The following is a 25258-nucleotide window of genomic DNA, read 5'->3' as shown; positions in this document are numbered from 1 at the left end:
CGCCAAGGTTCTTAGCGCTCTGGGAGGAGGACACAATGGAGTTGTCAACCGTGATGGCGAGATCATGGAACGGGCAGTCCTTCCCGGGAGGAAGAGCAGCTCCGTCTTGCCGAGGTTCAGCTTGAGGTGGTGATCCGTCATCCACACTGATATGTCTGCCAGACATGCAGAGATGCGATTCGCCACCTGATCATCAGAAGGGGGAAAGGAGAAGATTAATTGTGTGTCGTCTGCATAGCAATGATAGGAGAGACCATGTGAGGTTATGACAGAGCCAAGTGACTTGGTGCATAGCGAGAATAGGAGAGGGCCTAGAACAGAGCCCTGGGGGACACCAGTGGTGAGAGCACGTGGTGTGGAGACGGATTCTCGCCACGCCACCTGGTAGGAGCGACCTGTCAGGTAGGACGCAATCCAAGCGTGGGCCGCGCCGGAGATGCCCAACTCGGAGAGGGTGGAGAGGAGGATCTGATGGTTCACAGTATCGAAGGCAGCCGATAGGTCTAGAAGGATGAGAGCAGAGGAGAGAGAGTTAGCTTTAGCAGTGCGGAGCGCCTCCGTGATACAGAGAAGAGCAGTCTCAGTTGAATGACTAGTCTTGAAACCTGACTGATTTGGATCAAGAAGGTCATTCTGAGAGAGATAGCGGGAGAGCTGGCCAAGGACGGCACGTTCAAGAGTTTTGGAGAGAAAAGAAAGAAGGGATACTGGTCTGTAGTTGTTGACATCGGAGGGATCGAGTGTAGGTTTTTTCAGAAGGGGTGCAACTCTCGCTCTCTTGAAGACGGAAGGGACGTAGCCAGCGGTCAGGGATGAGTTGATGAGGTGAGGTAAAGGAGAAGGTCTCCGGAAATGGTCTGGAGAAGAGAGGAGGGGATAGGGTCAAGCGGGCAGGTTGTTGGGCGGCTGGCCGTCACAAGACGCGAGATTTCATCTGGAGAGAGGGGGAGAAAGAGGTCAGAGCACAGGGTAGGGCAGTGTGAGCAGAACCAGCGGTGTCGTTTGACTTAGCAAACGAGGATCGGATGTCGTCGACCTTCTTTTCAAAATGGTTGACGAAGTCATCTGCAGAGAGGGAGGAGGGGGAGGAGGATTCAGGAGGGAGGAGAAGGTTGCAAAGAGCTTCCTAGGGTTAGAGGCAGATGCTTGGAATTTAGAGTGGTAGAAAGTGGCTTTAGCAGCAGAGAGAGAAGAGGAAAATGTAGAGAGGAGGGAGTGAAAGGATGTCAGGTCCGCAGGGAGGCGAGTTTTCCTCCATTTCCGCTCGGCTGCCCGGAGCCCTGTTCTGTGAGCTCGCAATGAGTCGTTGAGCCACGGAGCGGGAGGGGAGGACCGAGCCGGCCTGGAGGATAGGGGACATAGAGAGTCAAAGGATGCAGAAAGGGAGGAGAGGAGGGTTGAGGAGGCAGAATCAGGAGATAGGTTGGAGAAGGTTTGAGCAGAGGGAAGAGATGATAGGATGGAAGAGGAGAGAGTAGCGGGGGAGAGCGAAGGTTGGGACGGCGCGATACCATCCGAGTAGGGGCAGTGTGGGAAGTGTTGGATGAGAGCGAGAGGGAGAAGGATACAAGGTAGTGGTCGGAGACTTGGAGGGGAGTTGCAATGAGGTTAGTGGAAGAACAGCATCTAGTAAAGATGAGGTTGAGCGTATTTCCTGCCTTGTGAGTAGGGGGGGAAGGTGAGAGGGTGAGGTCAAAAGAGGAGAGGAGTGGAAAGAAGGAGGCAGAGAGGAATGAGTCAAAGGTAGACGTGGGGAGGTTAAAGTCGCCCAGAACTGTGAGAGGTGAGCCGTCCTCAGGAAAGGAGCTTATCAAGGCATCAAGCTCATTGATGAACTCTCCGAGGGAACCTGGAGGGCGATAAATGATAAAGATGTTAAGCTTGAAAGGGCTGGTAACTGTGACAGCATGGAATTCAAAGGAGGCGATAGACAGATGGGTAAGGGGAGAAAGAGAGAATGACCACTTGGGAGAGATGAGGATCCCGGTGCCACCACCCCGCTGACCAGAAGCTCTCGGGGTGTGCGAGAACACGTGGGCAGACGAAGAGAGAGCAGTAGGAGTAGCAGTGTTGTCTGTGGTGATCCATGTTTCCGTCAGTGCCAAGAAGTCGAGGGACTGGAGGGAGGCATAGGCTGAGATGAACTCTGCCTTGTTGGCCGCAGATCGGCAGTTCCAGAGGCTACCGGAGACCTGGAACTCCACGTGGGTCGTGCGCGCTGGGACCACCAGATTAGGGTGGCCGCGGCCACGCGGTGTGGAGCGTTTGTATGGTCTGTGCAGAGAGGAGAGAACAGGGATAGACAGACACATAGTTGACAGGCTACACAAGAGGCTACGCTAATGCAAAGGAGATTGGAATGACAAGTGGACTACACGTCTCGAGTGTTCAGAAAGTTAAGCTTACGTAGCAAGAATCTTATTGACTAAAATTATTAAAATGATACAGTACTGCTGAAGTAGGCTAGCTGGCAGAGGCTGCGTTGTTGACTATGTAGGCTCAGTGTGTATGTTCACACTGCAAAGATCTAAGTTGCAGAACGCAAAAGTTACTAACAGGTTGCTAATCATTCAATAAGTAGTTTGGCTTCCCCAAAGTTAGAGGCTACCACACTGTAGCAGAAATCAGTTTACTCCTCAAAAAATGGCCGCCAGCATGACTCAGGGTACTTGCTTGCAGCACTATCAGTGTCTCTGCGTTTCACCTTAGACTGTCCTTTTGTCCCTCTGCACCCATGACCCAGTAGTGTTCTAAGAGAAAGAGGAGCTCTCATCATCCCTGTGAGGGCTTATAACTACACTTTCACACTCCTTGCTCTGGATCGTACAGTCCTCTTCGATTCTGTTTACCCGAGCAATCCAGGTCAGGGGCCCCTGTGGAGAAGGGAAGAGGGGAATACAGCATATCCCGTTTTAGAATAAATCCCCAAGAGGGAAGAAAACATTGTTTAAGGAAAGCCGGTGGAACTTGACTGGATCTTGTCTCGTACCACTGTAGCAGTCACACAGTTAAAGCCTTCACAAGCGGACAGGGTCCCCCACTGCTTCCCTGTCAAAGACGTCATTAGGCCACTTCACGAGAAGAAAGGCTGGGAAGACGCCTTCATCTAATTACAAGAAATCTATCCGTTCCTTAAAGGTTGAGTCCGCATTGGCAAAGTTCTCCCAAGCGCCTTTGTTATTGTTTTGGTATTGTTGATGAAGCGAAGGTTGAGGAGCGTCAAGGAGTGTGGTAAAAAAAATGTGTTTTAAATGGTACATATTCTGTTGTTCTGTCACACGTGCATTGATGTCTGGGGGGGAGGGGTGGCTGTTAGTTGTTTGCAGTTTGTTGTTGTAATATCCCAAACGGACGTGGCAGTTACACCAATTAAGGATTTTAGATTTAAAGACAGTGTGTGATTCCTCTTGCTGGAAATGTATCTTGAAATGGGGCCAGAGTTTTTCCATTACCTGAATGAAGGCTCACACAGTAGTGGGGGGTAAGCTTGATACTAAAGGGCAGCTCTCCATGAGACACTCACTGTAAATGTCACCCTCAAATAGAGCTATATCTAATAGTCCTCAAAGTCATGGCAACAGACGGTACATACAGCTGCAAAGTACTGTACAGAAAAGTGTGGCAATCCCACAATCTTTTTGTTTTAAGAGAGACATTGGTCGTACCCTTCAGACCAATAAGAAACATGAACACGTTATGCTCACAAGAAGCTCATAAATGTTGCATAATGGGCCGTAATGTGTAATAATTCCAGGCATAATCCCACATAGGCTAGTAGCCATTAATGTTGGCATATATAATCATAAATACAAGATGTAATAAGGCGTTAACATATTATGCCCATGACTTACATGGCTATATATTCCATCAAGTCATTTATTTGACCTTGTAACCGGATAATGAAATGTGTTGGAGTATGATTTGTGTAATTGAATAGAAAAGCCTTGTGTAATTGAATAGAAAAGCCTTGTGTAATTGAATAGAAAGTCTATTGAAATTATAGCTCTATTTGAAATCGTGCATGCAAGATTTCTATGGTCTCCAAGACAACACCAACACAGTATATGTTCATTACCAGGTTAGATAGATAGACGGACGGACGGACAGACAGATAGATAATTGTATTGTCCTCCAAAAGAGAAAACTATACTGAACAAAAAATATAAACACAACATGTAAAGTGTTGGTCCTGTGTTTCATGTGCTGAAATACATTTTCCCTACGCACAAAAAGCTTATTTCTCCCTAAAATGTTGTGTACAAATGTGTTTACATCCCTGTTAGTGAGCATTTCTCCTTTGCCAAGATAATTCATCCACCTGACAGGTGTGGCATGTCAAGAAGCTGATTAAACAGCATGATCATTACACAGGTGCACCTTGTGCTGGGGACAATAAAAGGCCCCTCTAAAATGTGCAGTTTTGTCACACAATACAAAGTCTCAAGTTTTGAGGGAGCTTGCAATTCTCATGCTGACTGCAGGAATGTCCAACACAACTGTTGCCAGAGAATTGAATGTTTATTTCTCTACTATACATCGCCTAAAACACCATTTCAGAAATTTTGGCAGTTTGTCCAACCGACCTCACAACTGCAGTCCACGTCAGCCCAGGACCTCCACATCCGGTTTCTTCACCTGCGGGATCATCTGAGGGATGTGGGGGGAGGGGGGGGGATATTCCTGTCAGTTATTAAGCCCTTTTGTGGGGGAAAAACTCCTTTTAATTGATTGGGCCTGGCTCCCCCGTGCGTGGGCCTGGTTCCCAAATGGCTGTGCCCATTTGCCCAGTGAAATCCATAAATTAAAGCCTCATTTATTTGTTTCAATCGACTGATTTCCTTCTATGAACTGTAATTCGGTCGAATCTTTGAAATTGTTGCATGTGGCGTTTATAGTTTGGTTCAGTATACAACATGAGTATAACTCTTAATTAAAATCACAGGTGAAATCCTGTACCTTTTCTGTGCTAGCCTTCTAACAACATCCTTTCTCTGTCTGCCTCTCCCTGAGCATGTCATTTCTCTGTCTGCCTCTCCCTGGGCATGTCATTTCTCTGTCTGCCTCTCCCTGGGCATGTCATTTCTCTGTCTGCCTCTCCCTGGACATGTCATTTCTCTGTCTGCCTCTCCCTGGACATGTCATTTCTCTGTCTGCCTCTCCCTGAACATGTCATTTCTCTGTCTGCCTCTCCCTGGGCATGTCATTTCTCTGTCTGCCTCTCCCTGGACATGTCATTTCTCTGTCAGCCTCTCCCTGGACATGTCATCGCTCTGTCTGCCTCTTCCTGGGCATGTCATTTCTCTGTCTGCTTCTCCCTGGGCATGTCAATTCTCTGTCTGCCTCTCCCTGGACATGTCATTTCTCTGTCTGCCTCTCCCTGAACATGTCATTTCTCTGTCTGCCTCTCCCTGAAAATGTCATTTCTCTGTCAGCCTCTCCCTGGCATGGCATTTCCCTGTCTGCCTCTCCCTGAACATGTCATTTCTCTGTCTGCCTCTCCCTGAGCATATCATTTCTCTGTCGGCTTCTCCCTGGGCATGTCATTTCTCTGTCTGCCTCTCCCTGGGCATGTCATTACTCTGTCTGCCTCTCCCTGGGCATGTCATTACTCTGTCTGCCTCTCCCTGGGCATGTCAAGTCTCTGTCTGCCTCTCCCTGGACATGTCATCTCTCTGTCTGCCTCTTCCTGGGCATGTCATTTCTCTGTCTGCTTCTCCTGTCTGCTTGGGCATGTCATTTCTCTGTCTGCTTCTCCCTGGGCATGTCATTTCTCTGTCTGCCTCTCCCCGGACATGTCATTCCCCTGTCTGCCTCTCCCTGAACATGTCATTTCTCTGTCTGCCTCTCCCTGAGCATGTCATTTCTCTGTCGGCTTCTCCCTGGGCATGTCATTTCTCTGTCTGCCTCTCCCTGGGCATGTCATTACTCTGTCTGCCTCTCCCTGGGCATGTCATTACTCTGTCTGCCTCTCCCTGGGCATGTCAAGTCTCTGTCTGCCTCTCCCTGGACATGTCATCTCTCTGTCTGCCTCTTCCTGGGCATGTCATTTCTCTGTCTGCTTCTCCCTGGGCATGTCATTTCTCTGTCTGCCTCTCCCTGGGCATGTCAATTATCTGTCTGCCTCTACCTGGACATGTCATTTCTCTGTCTGCCTCTCCCTGGGCATGTCATTTTTCTGTCTGCCTCTCCCTGGGCATGTCATTTCTCTGTCTGCCTCTCCCTGGGCATGTCATTTCTCTGTCTGCCTCTTCCTGGGCATGTCATTTCTCTGTCTGCCTCTTCCTGGGCATGTCATTTCTCTGTCTGCCTCTCCCTGGGCATGTCATTACTCTGTCTGCCTCTCCCTGAGCATGTCATTACTCTGTCTGCCTCTCCCTGGGCATGTCAAGTCTCTGTCTGCCTCTCCCTGGACATGTCATCTCTCTGTCTGCCTCTTCCTGGGCATGTCATTTCTCTGTCTGCTTCTCCCTGGGCATGTCAATTCTCTGTCTGCCTCTCCCTGGACATGTCATTTCTCTGTCTGCTTCTCCCTGGGCATGTCATTTCTCTGTCTGCCTCTCCCTGGGCATGTCATTTTTCTGTCTGCCTCTCCCTGGGCATGTCATTTCTCTGTCTGCCTCTCCCTGGGCATGTCATTTCTCTGTCTGCCTCTCCCTGGGCATGTCATTTCTCTGTCTGCCTCTCCCTGGGCATGTCATTTCTCTCTGAGTGTTTGGCCTAGAATATATGACGGAATAGACTCGACAGCTGTCAACTCTCCGCTCTAAACACAGCAATAAAATGGCTATAACTGCCCCTTAGACTATAAAGAAAGCCTGGTGCGGACCATAGATACATATGGAGGGTAATCGAAATGTAAAACGGGCGACAAAGATGACAGACGAAGTCGAGGGGAGGTGAGGCCTTCCTGCACTGGAGCTGTCAGGTTCCTTGAGCTTCTAATTCGCCTCTTGCGCTCTCCGTTTTCCGCCAATTCTCTCATCCTTGCTCTCTTACTACATCTACCTTTCTCTCGCCCTCTCTGTTCCGTTCTCTCCATCTCTCTGGTCATATGTCACCTATCGTGGCAGATCCTTCTAGCCACCCATCCCATTTTTGCATTTTCATGCCATTTCCTGGCAATCTGGCATATCGCTTTGATCTGGTATAGAACCATCAACATCCCTCTAGACCACTTAAAGCGTCTTATTTTTTTTCATTTTACTTCCCCACTCTTCTTATTTTACTGTTTCACTTATTTTCGTATTCTATTCCCCCCAGTTCTTATACTCTCATATTGCTGTGTGAAAAGGTCTGGGGGCTCCCTACCTGGTCTATGCATCCTTTTGATACAGACACTCTCTGATTTAAAATATTTTATCTGTAGTTAGCTGGTCTTGGTCTGCCACTCAATAGTATCGTTATAGAGATACCTGTAAACACAATCTTGTTTGTGACATAATTGGGCAGTGATTCATGTCAAATTAATCCCATTGTGGTGATGTGTTAGCATGTTCATTAGCATTGAGAGCAAAGTTGATCATTATAGCATTATAGTATTAGCTACAGGAGAAACATTCCACTGAGTTGCCTAACACCTGATTTCATTTAAACTCAGAATGGTCAGCCTTTCTTTCTTTTTGTGTCAGATAAGGGTTATTGGTTTGATATGGAAGACCATGATAGCAGACCCCGTTCATACGTGTTGCCAACACTCAATTGTGTGGATTAGCAAGCACATGGATTAGCAAGCACAGTGGGTTAGCAGTTAGCATAGCGTAGCCTCCTGTGTCAGAACCTCACTTCCCCTTAAGCTTCTTGGTGTGTGAAGTCATCTGTCACCTGTTTAGCTTTAGTGAGGAGTGCTCCGTGATGCCTTCAAATTCAGAGGCTGGCTCTGGTATTCAGTGGAACCCTTTTCCTCTGTAGCATTGGCTCTGTGCTGGAGCTAGCCTGGCTATAGTAGTGAAAGATGCTGTAGGATCAAATATGCTGAGCTGAAAACAGGCTAAGGGTCTGACCTTCACCCAAAGTGAAATACCAAACATGCAAATGGTGAATAATACAACAGTGGGAGAGCCTGGCCAGTGGTTGAAAGCATTTATCGTTTCAAGGTGATTATTTGTATTTCTTAGTACTGTTTCAGAAGTAATTAAATGTTCTATTTAGAAATGTTTGTATCTACAGTAGCGCAATAGTGATCAAATATTTCAGTACAGTTATGCCCTATCAAGCCAGTTTTGGCATATGAATTACTAAAGCATTAGGAAAAATACATGTTCTATTGGGAATAATAAACAATATATTTCTCCTGTTCTCCCAGGCTGGAACAAACGAATGGACTATGAGCCCGGAACGGGAAGCAAGCAACTGTTTCCCAAGATGCACCTTGAGACTTGTGACGGCCCGCTGTCGGCGGTGAGAGCCATGGTGGAGCTGCAGACCAGCCACATTGGGAAGGGCTGTGACCGAGAGACCTACTCTGAGAAGTCCCTACAGAAACTCTGTGGTAAGCCACAAGGGAAAGAGAGAAAATAAAATAATCAAATGTTCTAATAACATTTCATCCTGTGTTCAGTTGCACATTGTGTAATGCGTTAATTACACTTATGACTTGTGAAGTCATAGAGACAATTGGGTGTGTTGTTTCTATTTCACTCAACTCATTAATGGTTGTAACTACTCTAAACTCTAATGTTTTGTCACGTAGAGTCATTTCATTGTAATTTGTAAATCTACAGGTAGGCGGCAGGTAGCCTAGCGGTTAAGAGCGTTGAGCCAGTAACTGAAAGGTCGCTGGTTTGAATCCCTGTGCTGACTAAGTGAAAAATCTGTCTGTGCCCTTGAGCAAGGCACTTAACCCTAACTTCTCTCTCCTCACGATCACAGTGAAAGTCCTGCTCTATAAGAGCATATACTAAATTAAATGTCTATATTTGATCAACCTTATGAATCATTGTTATTAATAATTCTGGGAGGAAATCTGCTCAAGTGAACATTTTCATTGTGAAGAGTTGAAAATGTGAACGGTCCCAGATTTTCTATATATTTCTTTCTTGGATTTTATTTCCTGTAGTGAAAAACTGAAGCGTGATATGGTTGGTTTAAAAAAATGTATATGCAGCAATAACAGTTTATTGTTCGACTCGAGCCTAAGTCTTTATGTGTTTGAGTAATGGCTACACCTGCATACTTGATATGTTCATTTGGATGCAGAAGTCTTTCCCTACTCCTTTAGTATGCAACGTTTGCAAGCCAGGAGCTTTTCCAAAGCTCCATAATCGTTATCTAATATGCAACAAAACAAATTGTAATAGCAACATTGATTTCTGTGAGAGTACAAATACCGGTACACATAAATAGAGAATGCACAGAGATTGCTCAAGAGGGCCACCATGTTATTTTCTAGAGCCACTTTAAAGATAATTGAATTTGGTCAACAACATCCTACCGTTCAATTTGAAAAATTTGTCCAAACAAAAAAAAAATTGTTTAAAAAAAAGGACTTTATTTCCTAAGCAGAGAATGGTTGGAATTTTGAATAATTCATTGCTTTCATGGTCAGACGTGGGCTGGTCAATACAAAAAAAAATATGAAAAGAAGGCAGGGGTCACAGATTTGACAAGGCCTTCTGAAAACCCTGCAGAGTGAGAGTATGAGACTGAATCTCATCAACTTCTCTCTCCTCCTGATAGTGAAAGCCCTGATACAGTTTAAAGAGGCCTGGGCGTGGATTTATGCGTCCCTATCGATTGACAGGCTTGAATGTGGCATAGTTTTAAAAGAGCTGGCCTGTTTCTTCAAAGGGGTGGGTCGGGTGTGGATTTCGGGGACAGAAACAAGTGTCTTAACATACAGGGTCATTCATCGCTCGTTAGATTCATACTGTCAACTCTTGTGTGACATGGAGAGGGTGACGCTGTGGTGAGAAATAGACAGATGTCAAATACCTTTCCCAACGAAGACTGTTCTGCAACAGTTCAGCATCTTATCTCCCGTACGACACCCTGCATGGACATCGTGGGATTAGAGGTTTTTAGGTATCTTCCAACTCAAACGTTACAAGTATCAGTCTCCTTTCAACCTTTGTGTCACTTTTCGTGTGTCAAAATGTCACCCACGGACTGTTCTCATCTTTAATTGGTCCTCCAGGTGCGGCGTCCGGCAGCACGGACCTCCTCCCCGCCCCCAGCGCTTCCACCAATTGGACGGCCTCGCTGCTGACAGACAGTGGGCGGGATAGCGACCTCATCTTCCGCTTCGACGGGCGGCAGGCCTCCAACGTGCCGGACCGGGTGGTTCCACAGAACCTGACTGACCAGTTCACCATCGCCACGTGGATGAAGCATGGGCCCAGCCCCGGTCTGAGGGCTGAGAAGGAGACCTTGCTCTGCAACTCTGACAAGACCGGTGAGACCAGGAAGGGGTTCATTTGTGGGATTTGATCCATCCTAGTGCATTGTTAAGCATGATTTTATGGTGGTGCGGTGGTGGAGCTATTACCCAAATTGAGGCTATTTATCTTCTGTCACAAGATTTTAAGAGAGAATCAAAGCAATAGCCACTATTCCAGCTACTATTTATTGTTCAATGTAAGGTGTAAGAAAGGAGCTTCCAATGTGAAGACAGTTGGCGCCAACGTGGAACATAAGGAACATTTTTGTGCCCAATCTGGAGTGGAGGTTGCGTAGTCGCGTAAATCCAGAGGTTGTTTTGTCATCTGTCGACCACTTCTAGTTTCAGAGTCAGACTAAGTGGAGCTGTGAAGGTGTGACTGGAGACAGGCGGCCTGACAGGCTCTTATTGATTCCATCGAGCTCTCCTCTCACACTGAGCGAAAAGGAGAGTCCATCAATATGCACGGCCAAAACAGCCCTGTGTGTAACCCCAGCGGCTCCAAGGAAAAGCACGGGGGGGGGGGGTTATGATGAAAAGTGCCACCATGAGAGAAAAGCTGTGAAGTCACACACCTCATTAGCGTCCCACAGGGCCTTTCACAATGTCACAATGGCACAGGGAGCTTGTGACATTTATTGAGCTGCCTCGTGAAGTGGCAGGGTATAATTCAAAGTGGCACACGTCAATAGCATTTACAGGACATTTTGCACCAATAAGCTCCTTTGTCCATAATGACAGATATAATTTTAGATACCACTTTAGCAGAGCATTTGTATAACATCATTTATTTTCACTCTTAACTGTGGAAAATTGCTTTTTTGGTTGAATATCTTGAAATATTTATTTTATTTTATGCAGTGTACCGTCTAGAATGTCTATGTTTTCCTGTGAATGAGAATAGAGGATATCTCTATTCTGTTCTGGCTAGATAAGGAAGTTATCATAACTCAAACGTTTATGAATGTTATAAGCCTGTAATTGCCAGTTTTCTGTAACATACACATATCCTTCTACAGAGATGAACCGGCACCACTACTCCCTGTACGTCCACAACTGCCGTCTGGTTTTCCTGCTCAGGAGAGACTTCACCCAGGTTGACACCTTCCGCCCTGCAGAGTTCCACTGGAAACTGGAGCAGGTGAGCTGACCTATGACCTCTGACTTTTGACCCAGGAGAACCTCCACTGTTCCATTGTCTATACTAGCATACTACTTAGAATTAGGGCCGGCTCCAGAACGAACCGGTTGGAGGGGCATTTGATTTTCATACGGGGCACGTTTTTTTCCCCCACTGGACCTCCTATGTGGATATATTGGACACTTTAATTTGTTTATATATATTGTTACAAAAATGAAACAGAAAGCATTGGTGTTGGAATCATCAAGACGCACGGTCAGCAAGATGCATGGTCAAATGGTGACAACGTGTGTGCTTGATAATAGTGAAAATCATCACAAAATAAATAATGGCATAGTGAATAGAAATGTTAATATGACAGCAGTCAAAAAGTCCATTGTCAGTTGGAGCATGCCCATGTAACATAGCGTAAACAACGAAAGCAGTTAAGTTGCGTTTGCCTATTTTTTGTTTCTTGCTTGAGATGTAGACCTACTCTCTCAGTGAGGACATTTTGTACAGATAATAGCCCGTGGAATTCTCACCAGCTTGTTCTATTCCAAACGGTGTCGTCCTCTCTCCGGTCTCACCGTTCCATTTGGTGGTGGCGTGGGCACCTGCTCACTGCTCACAGTTCTGTCTTTTTTTGCACTTAGGCCTCGGAGGTGTAGGTTCAGGTTGAGGCTCAGAATCAGAAGAATACTCATTGGGCGATGTCATCCTGATTCATTTCTTCCACACCATCTGAGCCGTTTTCATTCAGATTTTGTAGCAACACTAACGCAGCATCCATTGGTCTTGGTCTTCTTGCCATTGTAAATTACTCACGCTCTCACCGTGTACTACAAGTAGGCCAGAGTAGACTGATAACAGAGTACATAACATTTTGACATTAGAATTAGAATCAATCAATGCCATAGAATGGCCCGCACTGTTCTTGATTCGCAATTGGTGATTACATAATTATGCATCATTTGTTTCCCCTTGCTCATCAACTCATCATACTTTATTTATTTAATCTGTTATTGTATGTGTGAAATTAGTTTCGGTATAGTTTAGGTTCACTTTCGAGGCAATTATCAGGGTGATTATGAACTGAGCTCGGCATCTATCGTCAACTATTGGGAGGAGGGGAGCAGGCCCTGCTGTCGAGAGAAGCAGGGGCAACGGGGAAAACCATATAAAAAAATGACCTGCCCTCCTATAAGCTAAACAAGCTAAACACCTTCTTCGCCCGCTTTGAGGATAACACAGTGCAACTGACACGGCCCGCTACCAAGGACTGTGGGCTCTACTTCTCCATGGCCCGAAGTGAGTAAGACATTTAAGCATGTTAACCCTCGCAAGGCTGCCGGCCCAGATGGCATCCCTAGCTGGCTGGTATGTTCATGGACATGTTCAATCTCTCCCTATCCCAGTCTGCTGTCCCCACATGCATCAAGATGGCCATCATTGTTCCTATACCCAAGAAAGCAAAGCTAACTGAACTAAATGACCCCGTAGCACTCACTTCTGTCATCATGAAGTGCTTTGAGAGACTAGTCAAGCATCATATCACCTCCACCTTACCTGTCACCTTAGACCCACTTCAATTTGCTTACCGCCCCAATAGATCGACAGACGATGCAATCCCCATCGCACTGCATACTGCCCTATCCCATCTGGACAAGAGGAATACCTATGTAAGAATGCTGTTGATTGACTATAGCTCAGCATTCAACACCATAGTACCCTCCAAGCTCATCATTAAGCTTGAGGCCCAGGGTCTGAACTCCATCCTGTGTATCTGGGTCCTGGACTTCCTGATGGGCCGCCCCCAGGTGGTGAAGGTAGGAAACACATCAGTGACAAACTGAAATGATTCACCCACACAGACAGTGTGATGAAGAAGGCACAATAATGCCTCTTCAACCTCAGGAGGCTGAAGAAATTTAGCTTGGCACCTAAAAGACTCACAACCCTGTGCACAATGCACAATTGAGATGGGCTTTCCTCAATTCTATGGGCTTTCCTCTGACACCGCCTATTATATAGGTCCTGGATGGCAGGAAGTTTGGCTCCAGTAATGTACTGGGCCATATGCACTACACTCTGTAGCGCCTTACGGTCAGATGCCGAGCAGTTGCCATACCAGGTGGTGATGCAACTGGTCAGGTTGGTCTCGATGGTGCAGCTGTAGAACTTTTTGAGGATTTGTGGACCAATGCCAAATCTTTTTAGTCTGCTGAGGGGGAAAAGGTTTCGTCTTTCCCTCTTCACGACTGTCTTGGTATGTTAGGATTATGATAGTTCGTTGGTGATGTGTACAACTAGGAACTTGTAACTCTCGACCTGCTCCACTACAGCCCCGTCGATGTTAATGGGGGTCTGTTCAGCCCGCCTTTTCCAGTAGTCCACGATCATCTCCGTTGTCTTGCTCACATTGAGGGAGAGGTTGTTGTCCTGGCACCACACTGCCAGTTGTCTGACCTCCTCCCTATAGGCCTACCATCGTTGTTGGTGATCAGACCTACCACTGTTGTGTGGTCAGCAAACTTAATGATGGTGTTGGAGTCGTGTTTGGCCACGCAATCATGGGTGAACAGGGAGTACAGGAGGGGACTAAGTACACACCCCTGAGGGGCCCCCGTGTTAAGGATCAGCGTGGCAGACGCGTTGTTGCCTACTCTTACCACCTGGGGGCGGTCCGTCAGGAAGTCCCGGATCCAGTTCCATAGTGAGGTGTTCAGTTCCATAGTGAGGTGTCCAGGATCCTTAGCTTAGTGATGAGCTTTGTGGGCACTATGGTGTTGAACGCTGAGCTGTAGTCAATGGATCTGTTGGGGCGGTATGCGAATTGGAGTGGGTCTAGGGTGTCCGGGAGGATGCTGTTGATGTGAGCCATGACCAGCCTTTCAAAGCACTTCATGGCTACCGATGTGAGTGCTACGGGGCGGTAATCCTTTAGGCAGGTTACCTTCGCTTCCTTGGGCACAGGGACTATGGTGGTCTGCTTGAAACATGTAGGTATTACAGACTCGGTCAGGGAGAGGAGTCAAGAGGTGTCAAACTGTCAAGTGAAGTCACTTGACAGTTTGTCTGTGCATGCTTTTTTAATGCTCTCGGTTTTGGTCTACCGAGAGCATTATCACACAGTCATCCAGAACAGCTGGTGCTCTCATGTATGCTTCAGTGTTGCTTGCCTCGAAGCGAGCATAAAAGGATAAAAGGCTTTTAGCTCATCTGGTAGGCTCGCGTCACTGGTCAGCTTGCGTCTGGGTTTCCCTTTGTAGTCCTTAATAGTTTTTAAACCCTGCCACATCCAACGAGCATCAGAGCCGGTGTAGTAGGATTCAATCTTAATCCTGTATTGCCGCTTTGCTTGTTTGATGGTTAGCCTGAGGGCATAGCGGGATTTCCTATTAGTGTCCGGATTAGTCTCCCGCTCCTTGAAAGCGGCAGCTCGGGCCTTTAGCTCGATGTGGATGTTGCCTGTAATCCATGGTTTCTGGTTGGGATATGTACGTGCGGTCGCTGTGGGGCGATGTCATGGTGTACTCCTCAATGCCATTGGATGAATCCCGGGACATATTCCAGTCTGTGCTTGCAAAACAGTCATGGAGTGTAACATCCACGTCATCTGACCACTTGCATATTGAGCAAGTTACTGATACTTCCTGCCTTCGTTTTTGCTTGTAAGCAGGAATCAGGAGGATAGAATTATGGCCAGATTTTCCAAATGTAGGGTGGAGGAGAGCTTTGTATGCATCTCTGTGTGTGGAGTAAAGGTGGTCTAGGATTTATTTCCCTCTGGTTGCACATGTGACATGCTGGTAAAAATTTGGTAAAACTGATTAAAGTTTGCCTGCATTAAAGTCCCCGGCCACTAGGAGTGCCTTTTCTTGGTGAGCATTTTCTTCTTTGCTTATGGCCTTATAGAGTTGGTTGAGAGCGGTCTTAGTGCCAGCTTCATTCTGTGGTGGTAAATAGATACGAGTAATATATAGAGAGAACTCTCTCGGTAGATAGTGTGGTCTACAGCTTATCTTAAGGTACTCTACCTCAGTCAAAAAATACCTTGAGAATTATTTAATATTAGATTCTCTGTCCTGCCGGTGCATGGAAAATCCCGTCAGCTCTGTATTATCCGTATCGTCGTTCAGCCACGTCTCGGTGCAACATAAGATATTACAGTTTTTAATGTCCCGTTGGCAGGATAATCTTAATCGTAGGACATCAATTTTACTTTCCAATGATTGCACGTTAGCAAGAAGAACAGATGGCAGTGGGAGTTTACTTGGTCGCCTACGGATTCTCAGAAGGCAGACCGATCTGCGACCCCTTGTCCTGCATAATTTCTTCAAGCAACTTACAGGGATCTGTGCCTGTTCCAGTGAAAGCAGTAGTTTCTTCCAGTCCGCGGTGAGTAATCGCTGTTCTGATGTCCAGAAGTTATTTTCGGTCATAAGAGACGGTAGCAGCAACATTATGTACAAAATAAGTACAAAAATAAGTTACACAAAAAGCAAAAAAAAACTAACAAAATAGCACAATTGGTTGGGAGAATGTAAAACGTCAGCCATGTTCTTCGGCGCCACTGCCTGTTTACCCCGCTATCATCCAGAAGATGAGGTCAGTAAAGGTGCATCAAAGCTGGGGCCGAGAGACTGAAAAACAGCTTTTTTCTCAAGGCTGTTCTTAGAGGCTGCTGCCTATATACATTTCTACTGTTATTCTACAGTATCTTAGTTTATGCTATGACATTGCTCGTCCATATATTTATATATTCTTAATTCCATTATTTTACTTAGATTTGTGTGTATTGAGTATATGTTGTGAAATTGATAGATATTATTTGTTAGATATTACTGCACTCTCAGAGCTAGTTTGACAAGCATTTCTCTACACCCGCAATAACATCTGCTAAATACGTGTATGTGACCAATACAATTTTATTTTATTTGAGTACCAGTTCTGCATGTGACGAGCCATCCCGGATCCGGGATCGTGACTAAAGCCTCAAGCTCATTACCATAACGCAACGTTAACTATTCATGAAAATCGCAAATGAAATGAAATAAATATGCTAGCTCTCAATCTTAGCCTTTTGTTAACAACACTGTCATCTCAGATTTTCAAAAATATTTTTCTCAACCATAGCAAAACAAGCATTTGTGTAACAGCATTGATAGTTAGCATAGCATTTAGCGTTAGCATTCAGCAGGCAACATTTTCACAAAAACCAGAAAACCATTCAAATAAAATCATTACCTTTGAAGAACTTCGGATGCAACAATTTCAACAAAGGACACCGGGCGGACACGTGGTAAATGTAGTCTCTTATGGCCAATCTTCCAATGATATGCCTACAAATACGTCACAATGATGCAGACAACTTGGAGAAACGATAGAAAGGGCAGGCTAATTCGTGGCGCTTTCACAGCCATATAAGGAGCCAAAGAAAAACAGAGCGTCAAAAATCCTGCTCATTTCCTGTTTGAAGTTTCATCTTGGTTTCGCCTGTAGCATCAGTTCTGGGGCACGCACAGATAATATCTTTGCAGTTTTGGAAACGTCAGAGTGTTTTCTTTCCAAAGCTGTCAATTATATGCATAGTCGAGCATCTTTTTGTGACAAAATATTGCACTTAAAATGGGCACGTTTTTTTATCCAATAATGAAATAGCGCCCCCATAGGTTGAAGAGGTTAAGGTTCTAACAACACCAGTGTGCATTATAGACTTATTTAGGAAAAGTCAAGGACGGAGGGGGGCTTGACTTTAAAAATGGCAGAGTAATAAAAAAAAATTCATTCATGAGCAGTCCAAATGACTGCTTTAGTGGTTCTATTGTGGGATTTATAGTAACAACTGTGAGCATGTATTAGACTACCTTTTAATGTGACATGAACACAACCAGTCATGATGTTTCCATCTGATTGCAAAACAAATCACTTCAAAAAAGTAGGTTATCTTTGCACGTTAGTCGAAAATAGCATCCGGTCGACCGAAACAGTGCCCTTCTGTCTTACAATATGTAGCCCCACGTATCTGATGCGGTCTGGCAAGAAAAGAGAATGTCATACTCTTTTAGTCCAGACAGCAATGAGCTACATTGGCTACACGTACTGAGACATTGATGTTTCGCTTGCTCGGATGCTTTATCTGACAATGACAATTTCTGTCGGCGCGCGTCTCGGTTAAATAAATTATGAATAGGCCTCCGAGAGACACAAAGGTCTAAAGCACTGCATCGCTGTGCTGAGCCACCACTACAGCCTGGGGTTCGATCCCATAACTAGGAGTCCCATAAGGGCGGCGCATAAATGACCCAGCGTTCTCTGGCTTAGGGGAGGGTTTGGCCAGGTCATCATGTTCTAGAGACTCCTTGTGGCGGTCTGGACGCCTGCAAGCTGCCTTCGGGTCGTTAGTCAAAAGGGTGTTTCTTCCGACACAATGGTGTGGCTGGCTTCTGAGTTAAGCCAGCATTATGTCATGAAGCAGGCCTGGCGGGTTGTGTTTCAGTGGACGCATGTCTCGATCCCTCGCGAGCCCGTTGCAGAGTTGCAGCGATGAGACAAGATCGCAACTTCAAATTTGTGAGAAACTTTTTGTAAAATTAACCCCAAACATTTCTATTTATTGAAATAGTTATATTTATTATAATTGTCAATATTTTTTTATTTTATTTGGACAGGCAAGGAGGTACAGTAGGGCGGGCCAAGCCCTCTAAGTCCCACCGATAACGTTGGCTCTTCGAATCTATGCCTTTTTATTATGGTACAGGGCTAGGGGAAGAAATGTGTATTTTTGTTAAACAGTCAATATGTTACCCATTAGACAATGCTGCTTTCTTGCTAATTTAACTTAAGGTTTGAAAGTGAGCAGCTATTACTTTTGTGCTTGGGCAGTGTTGTGTTGCTAAATGACTATTCCAGTCATGTCTGTCTCACTGAGTTTTTCCTCAGGTAGACAAACAGCAGTAGAGCATTAGCTTTTCTTTGAGAGCCATCTCTCATTGTTTGTATGTACTGTGTTCTAATACCGCCTCTTATCTCCTGCAGTTGTTAGCTCGCTCGCTCTGTGTGTGTGTGTGTGCGTCCCCGATGGGGCTTGGTTCGGAGTGTTTTTCTCCAGGTGATGGACTATGATTACTGCTGCAGTAAGAGGTCATTGCAGTGGCTCTTCATATCTCGTCATCCTGATTACCTGCGTCCCACTACCTCCACTCCTCTCCCCACAGCAGGAGATAAGAGGATAGGAGATACCACACACATGGACAAACACAGACACACACACACACTGGATAATCTATCCAGAGTAATGGCCCACCTCGTCTTTCTTCTGCGTTTATGTTTCAGAAAGTCATTGAACTAAATTACTGTGAAAGCCATTATTTCAGTACAACACAGCCTATCTGTGTGAAAATGTCAATATGACAGATAACTAGCAGAGTCTTTGATATAGAAAACTAGGTGTAATTTTCTTCAAAGATGAATATACTGTAAATGAATAAAGAACAATTATTTGGTCGTGCTTTGTTGCGGAGGAACCTATAAGGTAGGATAATTTACTTGTGTACTTTAGTCAACCATGATAAAAATGTGTCAGGCAAAATTATTGTAGTGGTAGTTTTTGTTCATTTATTCATTGTGTGCTTTTTTGTCTCTGAAGCGCAGAGGGGCAATTTGGTGGTGTACATTTTCTCTCAGTGTACTCTCTCAATACATAGGTTGCATCCCAATATTCTCTCATTCCTCCTGAAGTGTTCACTCGTTCACTACTCCCCCAACATATCAAAATATTGGAATTGTTTAGACATGGGCTAGAGGGAGTTATATAGACCATACACTAGTGTATTTAAAATGTGTAAGAATGTAAACTGTTTACTCCATGACTATACAATTACAGAACAATGAAATGACTCATTTCACAACATGGTCATACAGTATTGTCCTTAATTACAGTGTTACTGCACAGGTATAAAACCATCTGAAGCAAACAAATAGCTTACTAGAATATCAGGCTGGTGTAAACTCAAGTTCTGTAGAATGCCCACTATGTAGTATTAACAGATCAAGTCTTCACCTAACATAAGCTACTGTTGGGATGATTCAAGATAAGCCAATGGAAAATTTTGTATCGGCATCGCTCCACCTCCACTCTCCGACTCCCTAATCGTGTAGATATGTATCTTTTCCTAATCGTATAGCTGTGGGACCTTCTGTACAATAATGTATGTGCATACAGAAACGATTAAGAAAAACACTGTAATTAAGTCAAGGTCTCTGGAGTTACTGCACACCAGGTAGATTATGATTGTGGAAGGTGTGCGCGCGTGCGTGCGTGCGTGCGTGTGTGTGTGTGTGTGTGTGCATGGCCATTTGCGCACCTGTGTCTGCCTGTGAGTCTGTGTGTAGTTTTCCGAGGTTGTACAAGAAACTGAGCATCCCACTATCAGTACTCTATGCAGCACTGTGTCTATGATAGCTAGGCGCCATTGAATTGTTTGCTATAGTTTAAAGGAGGGCAATTTTTCTCCAACCCAATGCTCTTTTCTCCTGTGAGGCTGCTATAACTAAGACAAGGGCATCCAGGTGGAAGAATCAGTTGCTTTGGTAAACAACCTCTCAAGTCAACACAAAGACTCCACAAAACATCTGCCAGGCAAACGGGGGACAGGAGACAAACTGAGGGAACATGGGGAGAAGGCTACATGCTACATCACTATGCTAACTTTATTTTAAGCTAAAAGAGGGATTTGGATGATATTAGCTCCTGGTTTTAGGTGTTCAGAACTTAAAGCCACAACTTTCAACACTTCATATCAAATGGAGCTTTATTTCAGACATGGAATGCAACACCATGTGCTTCACAGGAAAAAACGAATACAACAATGAAAAAAAAATGGAAAGATTTACTACACAACAAACATAAGAGGATAAAAAACTACTTTCCAGGCTTGTGCGTTTTAGCTAAGCGATCCAACACTTTTTATTCTCTCTGTGCCTGCCATGTAAGTGTGTATGTTTTCCTACGATATCTCTGTCTTTCTTAAACAGAATATGGGGCCCTTGATCATGTGGTACACAGTATAGTGCTATGTCACCATGGGAAGTATCCATTCCCTTTCTTCTCTCCAAAATGGCAGACAGGATATATATCTTCCATGGGAGTTATTTTTAACATGTTTTAGTCCCATAGTTGAGTTGCTTGGAGTGTAATACTAGGGACATCAAACATTCAGCCTGCTGCAAAGTCCCTATGGAAGCTCTAGTCTAGAGCACCTGGTTAAATTGTGTTAAGGAGCATTTTTTAAGTAGTTAAAGTAGTAAGAAATATATGTAATTGAAGTGCATCTTAATTTACTATCATCCTAAACAGAAATATTAAATGATTTTAACCCCTTAAGCTGACAGTCCCCGAAACTGGGCACTAGAATTACTTTACTTTAGTAATGTTTACATTACTTATTTTATTGATTTAGTAAGTCAGAAGACAGCAATCCAGACCTTTCTAGGACCACGTAAACACCCTCTGTCAAATAAACTTGTATTTGCCATCCTCTGGTTGGCTGCATCATTACATCGATTTATGTCACTTCACTGCAACGTTACATTTTATTTTTTTATTTACCTTTATTTAACTGCGACCTGGCCAAGATGAAGCAAAGCAGTGCGACACAAACAACACAGAAATAAACAAACGTACAGTCAAAAACACAATAGAAAAGTCTATATACAGTGTGTGCAAATGAAGTAAGATTAGGGAGGTAAGGCAATAAATAAGCCATAGTGGGAAAATAATTACAATTTAGCATTAAACACTGGACTGATAGATGTGCAGAAGATGAATGTGGAAGTAGAGATACTGGGGTGCAAAGGAGCAAAAAAGAATAATAATAATATGGGGATGAGGTAGTTGGGTGGGCAAATCACAGATGGGCTATGTACAGGTGCAATGATCTGTAAGCTGCTCTGACAGCTGATGCTTAAAGTTAGTGAGGGAGATATGAGTCTCCAGCTTCAGTGATTTTTGCAATTCGTTCCAGTCATTGGCAGCAGAGAACTGGAAGGAAAGGTGGCCAAATAAGGAATTCGCTTTGGGGGTGACCAGTGAAATATACCTGCTGGAGCGCGTGCTATGGGTGGGTACTGCTATGGTGACCAGTGAGCTTAGATAAAACGGGGCTTTACCTAGCAAAGACTTATAGATGACCTGGAGCCAGTTGGTTTGGAAACAAATATGAAGCGAGGGCCAGCCAACGAGAGCATACAGGTCGCAGTGGTCTGTAGTATATGGGGCTTTGGTGACAAAACGGATGGCACTGTGATAGACTGCATCCAATTTGCTGAGTAGAGTGTTGGAGACTATTTTGTAAATTACATCGCTGAAGTGAAGGATCGGTAGGATAGTCAGTTTTACTCAGGGTGTGTTTGACAGCACGAGTGAAGGATGCTTTGTTTGCGAAATAGGAAGCCGATTCTAGATTTAATTTTGGATTGGAGATGCTTAATGTGAGTCTGGAAGGAGAGTTTGCAGTCTAACCAGACACCAAGGTATTTGTAGTTGTCCACATATTCTAAGTCAGAACCGTCCAGAGTAGTGAGGCTAGTCGTGCGGGCAGCGATCGGTTGAAGAGCATGCATTTAGTTTCACTTGCATTTAAGAGCAGTTGGAGGCAACAGAAGGAGAGTTGTATGGCATTGAAGCTCATCTGGAGGTTAGTTAACACAGTGTCCAAAGAAGGACCAGAAGTATACAGAATGGTGTCATCTGCGTAGAGGTGGATCAGAGAATTACCAGCAGCAAGAGCAACATCATTGATGTGTACAGAGAAAAGAGTCAGCCTGAGAATTGAACCCTGTAGCACCCGTATAGAGACTGCCAGAAGTAGTTGGTGAACCAGGTGAGGCAGTCATTTGAGAAACCAAGGCTGTTGAGTCTGCCGATAAGAATGTGGTGATTGACAGAGTCGAAAGCCTTGGCCAGGTCCATGAAAACGGCTGCACAGTATTGTCTTTAATCGATGGCGGTTATGATATCGATTAGGACCTTGAGCGTGGCTGAGGTTTACCCATGACCAACTCGGAAACCAGATTGCATAGCGGAGAAGGTATGGTGGGATTCGAAATGGTCGGTGATCTGTTTGTTAACTTGGCTTTCAAAGACCTTAGACAGGCAGGGTAGGATAGATATAGGTCTGTAACAGTTTGGGTCTAGAGGTTCTCCCCCCCGCAGCTTTCCAATCTTTGGGGATCTCAGACGATACGAAAGAGAGGATGAACAGGCTAGTAATAGGGGTTGTAATAATTGCGACGGATAATTATAGAAAGAGAGGGTCCAGATTGTCTAGCCCAGCTGATTTGTAGGGTCCAGATGTTGGCAGCTCTTTCAGAACATCAGCTATCTGGATTTGGGTGAAGGAGAAATGGGGAGGCTTGGGCAAGTTGCTGTGGGGGGTGCAGAGCTGTTGACCGGGGTAGAAGTAGCGAGGTGGAAAGCATGGCCAGCCGTAGAAAAATGCTTGTTGAAATTCTTGATTATCGTGGATTTATCGGTGGTGACAGTGTTTCCTAGCCTCAGTGCAGTGGGCAGCTGGGATAAGGTGCTCTTATTCTCCATGTTCTTTACAGTGTCCCAGAACGTTTAGGTGTTTGTGCTACAGGATGCAAATTTCTGTTTGAAAAAGCTAGCCTTTACTTTCCTAACTGCCTGTGTATATTGGTTACTAACTTCCTGAAAAGTTGCATATCACGGGGGGCTATTCGATGCTAATGCAGTACGCCACAGGATGTTTTTGTGCTGGTCAAGGGCAGTCAGATCTGGAGTGAACCAGGGGCTATATCTGTTCTTAGTTCAACATTTTTTGAACGTCAAAGGGCAGTCGTTAGAAAAATATTTATCATGCTCGATTGATTCACGGCACAGACGTGGCATAGCAATCGCTGGACAAGCTGTTTAAAGACATTCACAAATTTAACATCACTAATGTCTTGATATGTTTGGTAAAGTAATAAAGAAGGTGAAATATTTTCAGTAGATGTTCCTAAAACAAATTATAACTATATATGGACATATTATAAAGTATGAAAATGATTATTCAGTCACAATTTACCATAGACATTACCCCACAGATTTTTATTTTAGTAAAACTTTTTACCCCTTTTTCTCCCCAATTTCGTGGTATCCAATTGGTAGTTACAGTCTTGTCTCATTGCTGCAACTCCCATACGGACTCGGAAGAGGTGAAGATTGAGAGCCAGGCGTCCTCCGAAACACAACCCACCCAAGCCACACTGCTTTTTGACACAATGCTCACTTAACCTGCACCAATGTGTCAAAGGAAACACTGTGCACCTGGTGACCATGTCAGAGTGCAGAGTGACTGGCCCGCCACAGGAGTCACTAGTGCGCGATGGGACAAGGGCATTCTTGCCGGCCAGACCCTCCCCTAACCCTGACGACGCAGGGCCAGTTGTGCGCCGTCCCCGGTCGCGGCCGACTGCGACAGAGCCTGGACACGAACCCAGAAACTCTAGTGGCACAGCTAGCATTGAGATGCAGTGCCGTAGACCACTGCGCTACTCGGGAGGCTCCCCACAGAGATTTTACTGGATAAATGGCTACTTCAGGTTCTCATCTCATCTATCGACTGGTATATGACTTCAATACAATATCGATGTGAGTGATTAATTTGCGTGCGCTATTGATTACAGTAGCTATTCAGTTTCAGTCTAGAGTGGCCACTTGGTAAATACTGATGCTCATGTGCAATTTAGAAGGTACTCATTTAGAAAAATACAAGACATTTGAACAAGTGTGACACGTGTGTAGGGATACATTTGTATGTCTTCAACATATCACAACTTAGTTCAGCATTGATTATAAACATGGATATTTAAAACCGGTGTTTTGAGCCATGACAACAGGAAGCAGCAAAGGCATCATTTTCAATGTATGTTTTGGTAATATAATATAAATGGTACTTAACAATTATTCAACAGGATTCTACTTTAAGGCGTAAAAACTACTGAATGAGCCCAACTACGTGCTAAGATTTGTTGAGTTTGATGATATTAGTGAAAATGAGTTTGTTTTGCCTAGCGATTGTAAGAGAAGATGGCAGACGTTTTACGCCGGAGAAGATGGCAGACGTTTTACGTGCCCTCGGCCGATTGTGTTTTTTAGTTTGTTTATTTGCGTTGTTTGTAACTTATGCTTGTACTTATTTTGTACATAATGTTGCCGCTACCGTCTCTTATGACCGAAAATAACTTCTAGACATCAGGACTGCGATTACTCACCACGGACTAGCAGAATCCTTTTTTTCGTTTCACCACTCTGATGAGCCCGACGCGAAGGATACACTGCTTCCTCGGGAACAAGCCCCGATCCCCCTCTTCTGAGAATTCGTAGGTGATTAAATTGACCCACTCTGGGGTCTCCATTCTGCTAGCAAACGTGCAATCTTTGGACAATAAAATCGACAAGTTACGCGGAAGATTAAACTACCAACGTGACATTAAAAACTGTGACATCTTATGCTTCACGGAGTGGAGGCTGAACGACGACAACATCAACATACAGCTGGCTGGTTATATGATGTACCAGCAGGATAGAACAGCGGTGTCTGGTAAGACAAGGGGCGGCGGTCTATGTATTTTTGTTAACAACAGCTGGTGCACGATATCTAAGGAAGTCTCGAGCTATTGCTCACCTGAAGTAGAGTATCTCATGATAAGCTGTAGACCACCCTACCTACCGAGAGAGTTTTAATCTGTAT

General features: G+C 44.8%; 1 protein-coding gene across 2 annotated transcripts in view; it reads left to right on the top strand.

Moving 5' to 3' along the window:
- The window catches only part of LOC115114241 (calsyntenin-2-like), a 284603-nt gene that overhangs the window by 214383 nt on the left and 44962 nt on the right, over positions 1-25258 (top strand). For both annotated transcript variants that reach the window (XM_029642323.2, XM_029642324.2), the window contains exons 6-8: positions 8303-8488; positions 10133-10390; positions 11395-11516. In XM_029642323.2, coding sequence (XP_029498183.2) covers positions 8303-8488; positions 10133-10390; positions 11395-11516 — 566 coding nt within the window. The remainder of the gene's footprint in view (positions 1-8302; positions 8489-10132; positions 10391-11394; positions 11517-25258) is intronic.

This window comes from Oncorhynchus nerka, linkage group LG9b (genome assembly GCF_034236695.1).
Source record: "Oncorhynchus nerka isolate Pitt River linkage group LG9b, Oner_Uvic_2.0, whole genome shotgun sequence".
Classification (NCBI taxonomy): domain Eukaryota; kingdom Metazoa; phylum Chordata; class Actinopteri; order Salmoniformes; family Salmonidae; genus Oncorhynchus; species Oncorhynchus nerka.
This window is presented reverse-complemented; position numbering and strand designations above follow the sequence as displayed.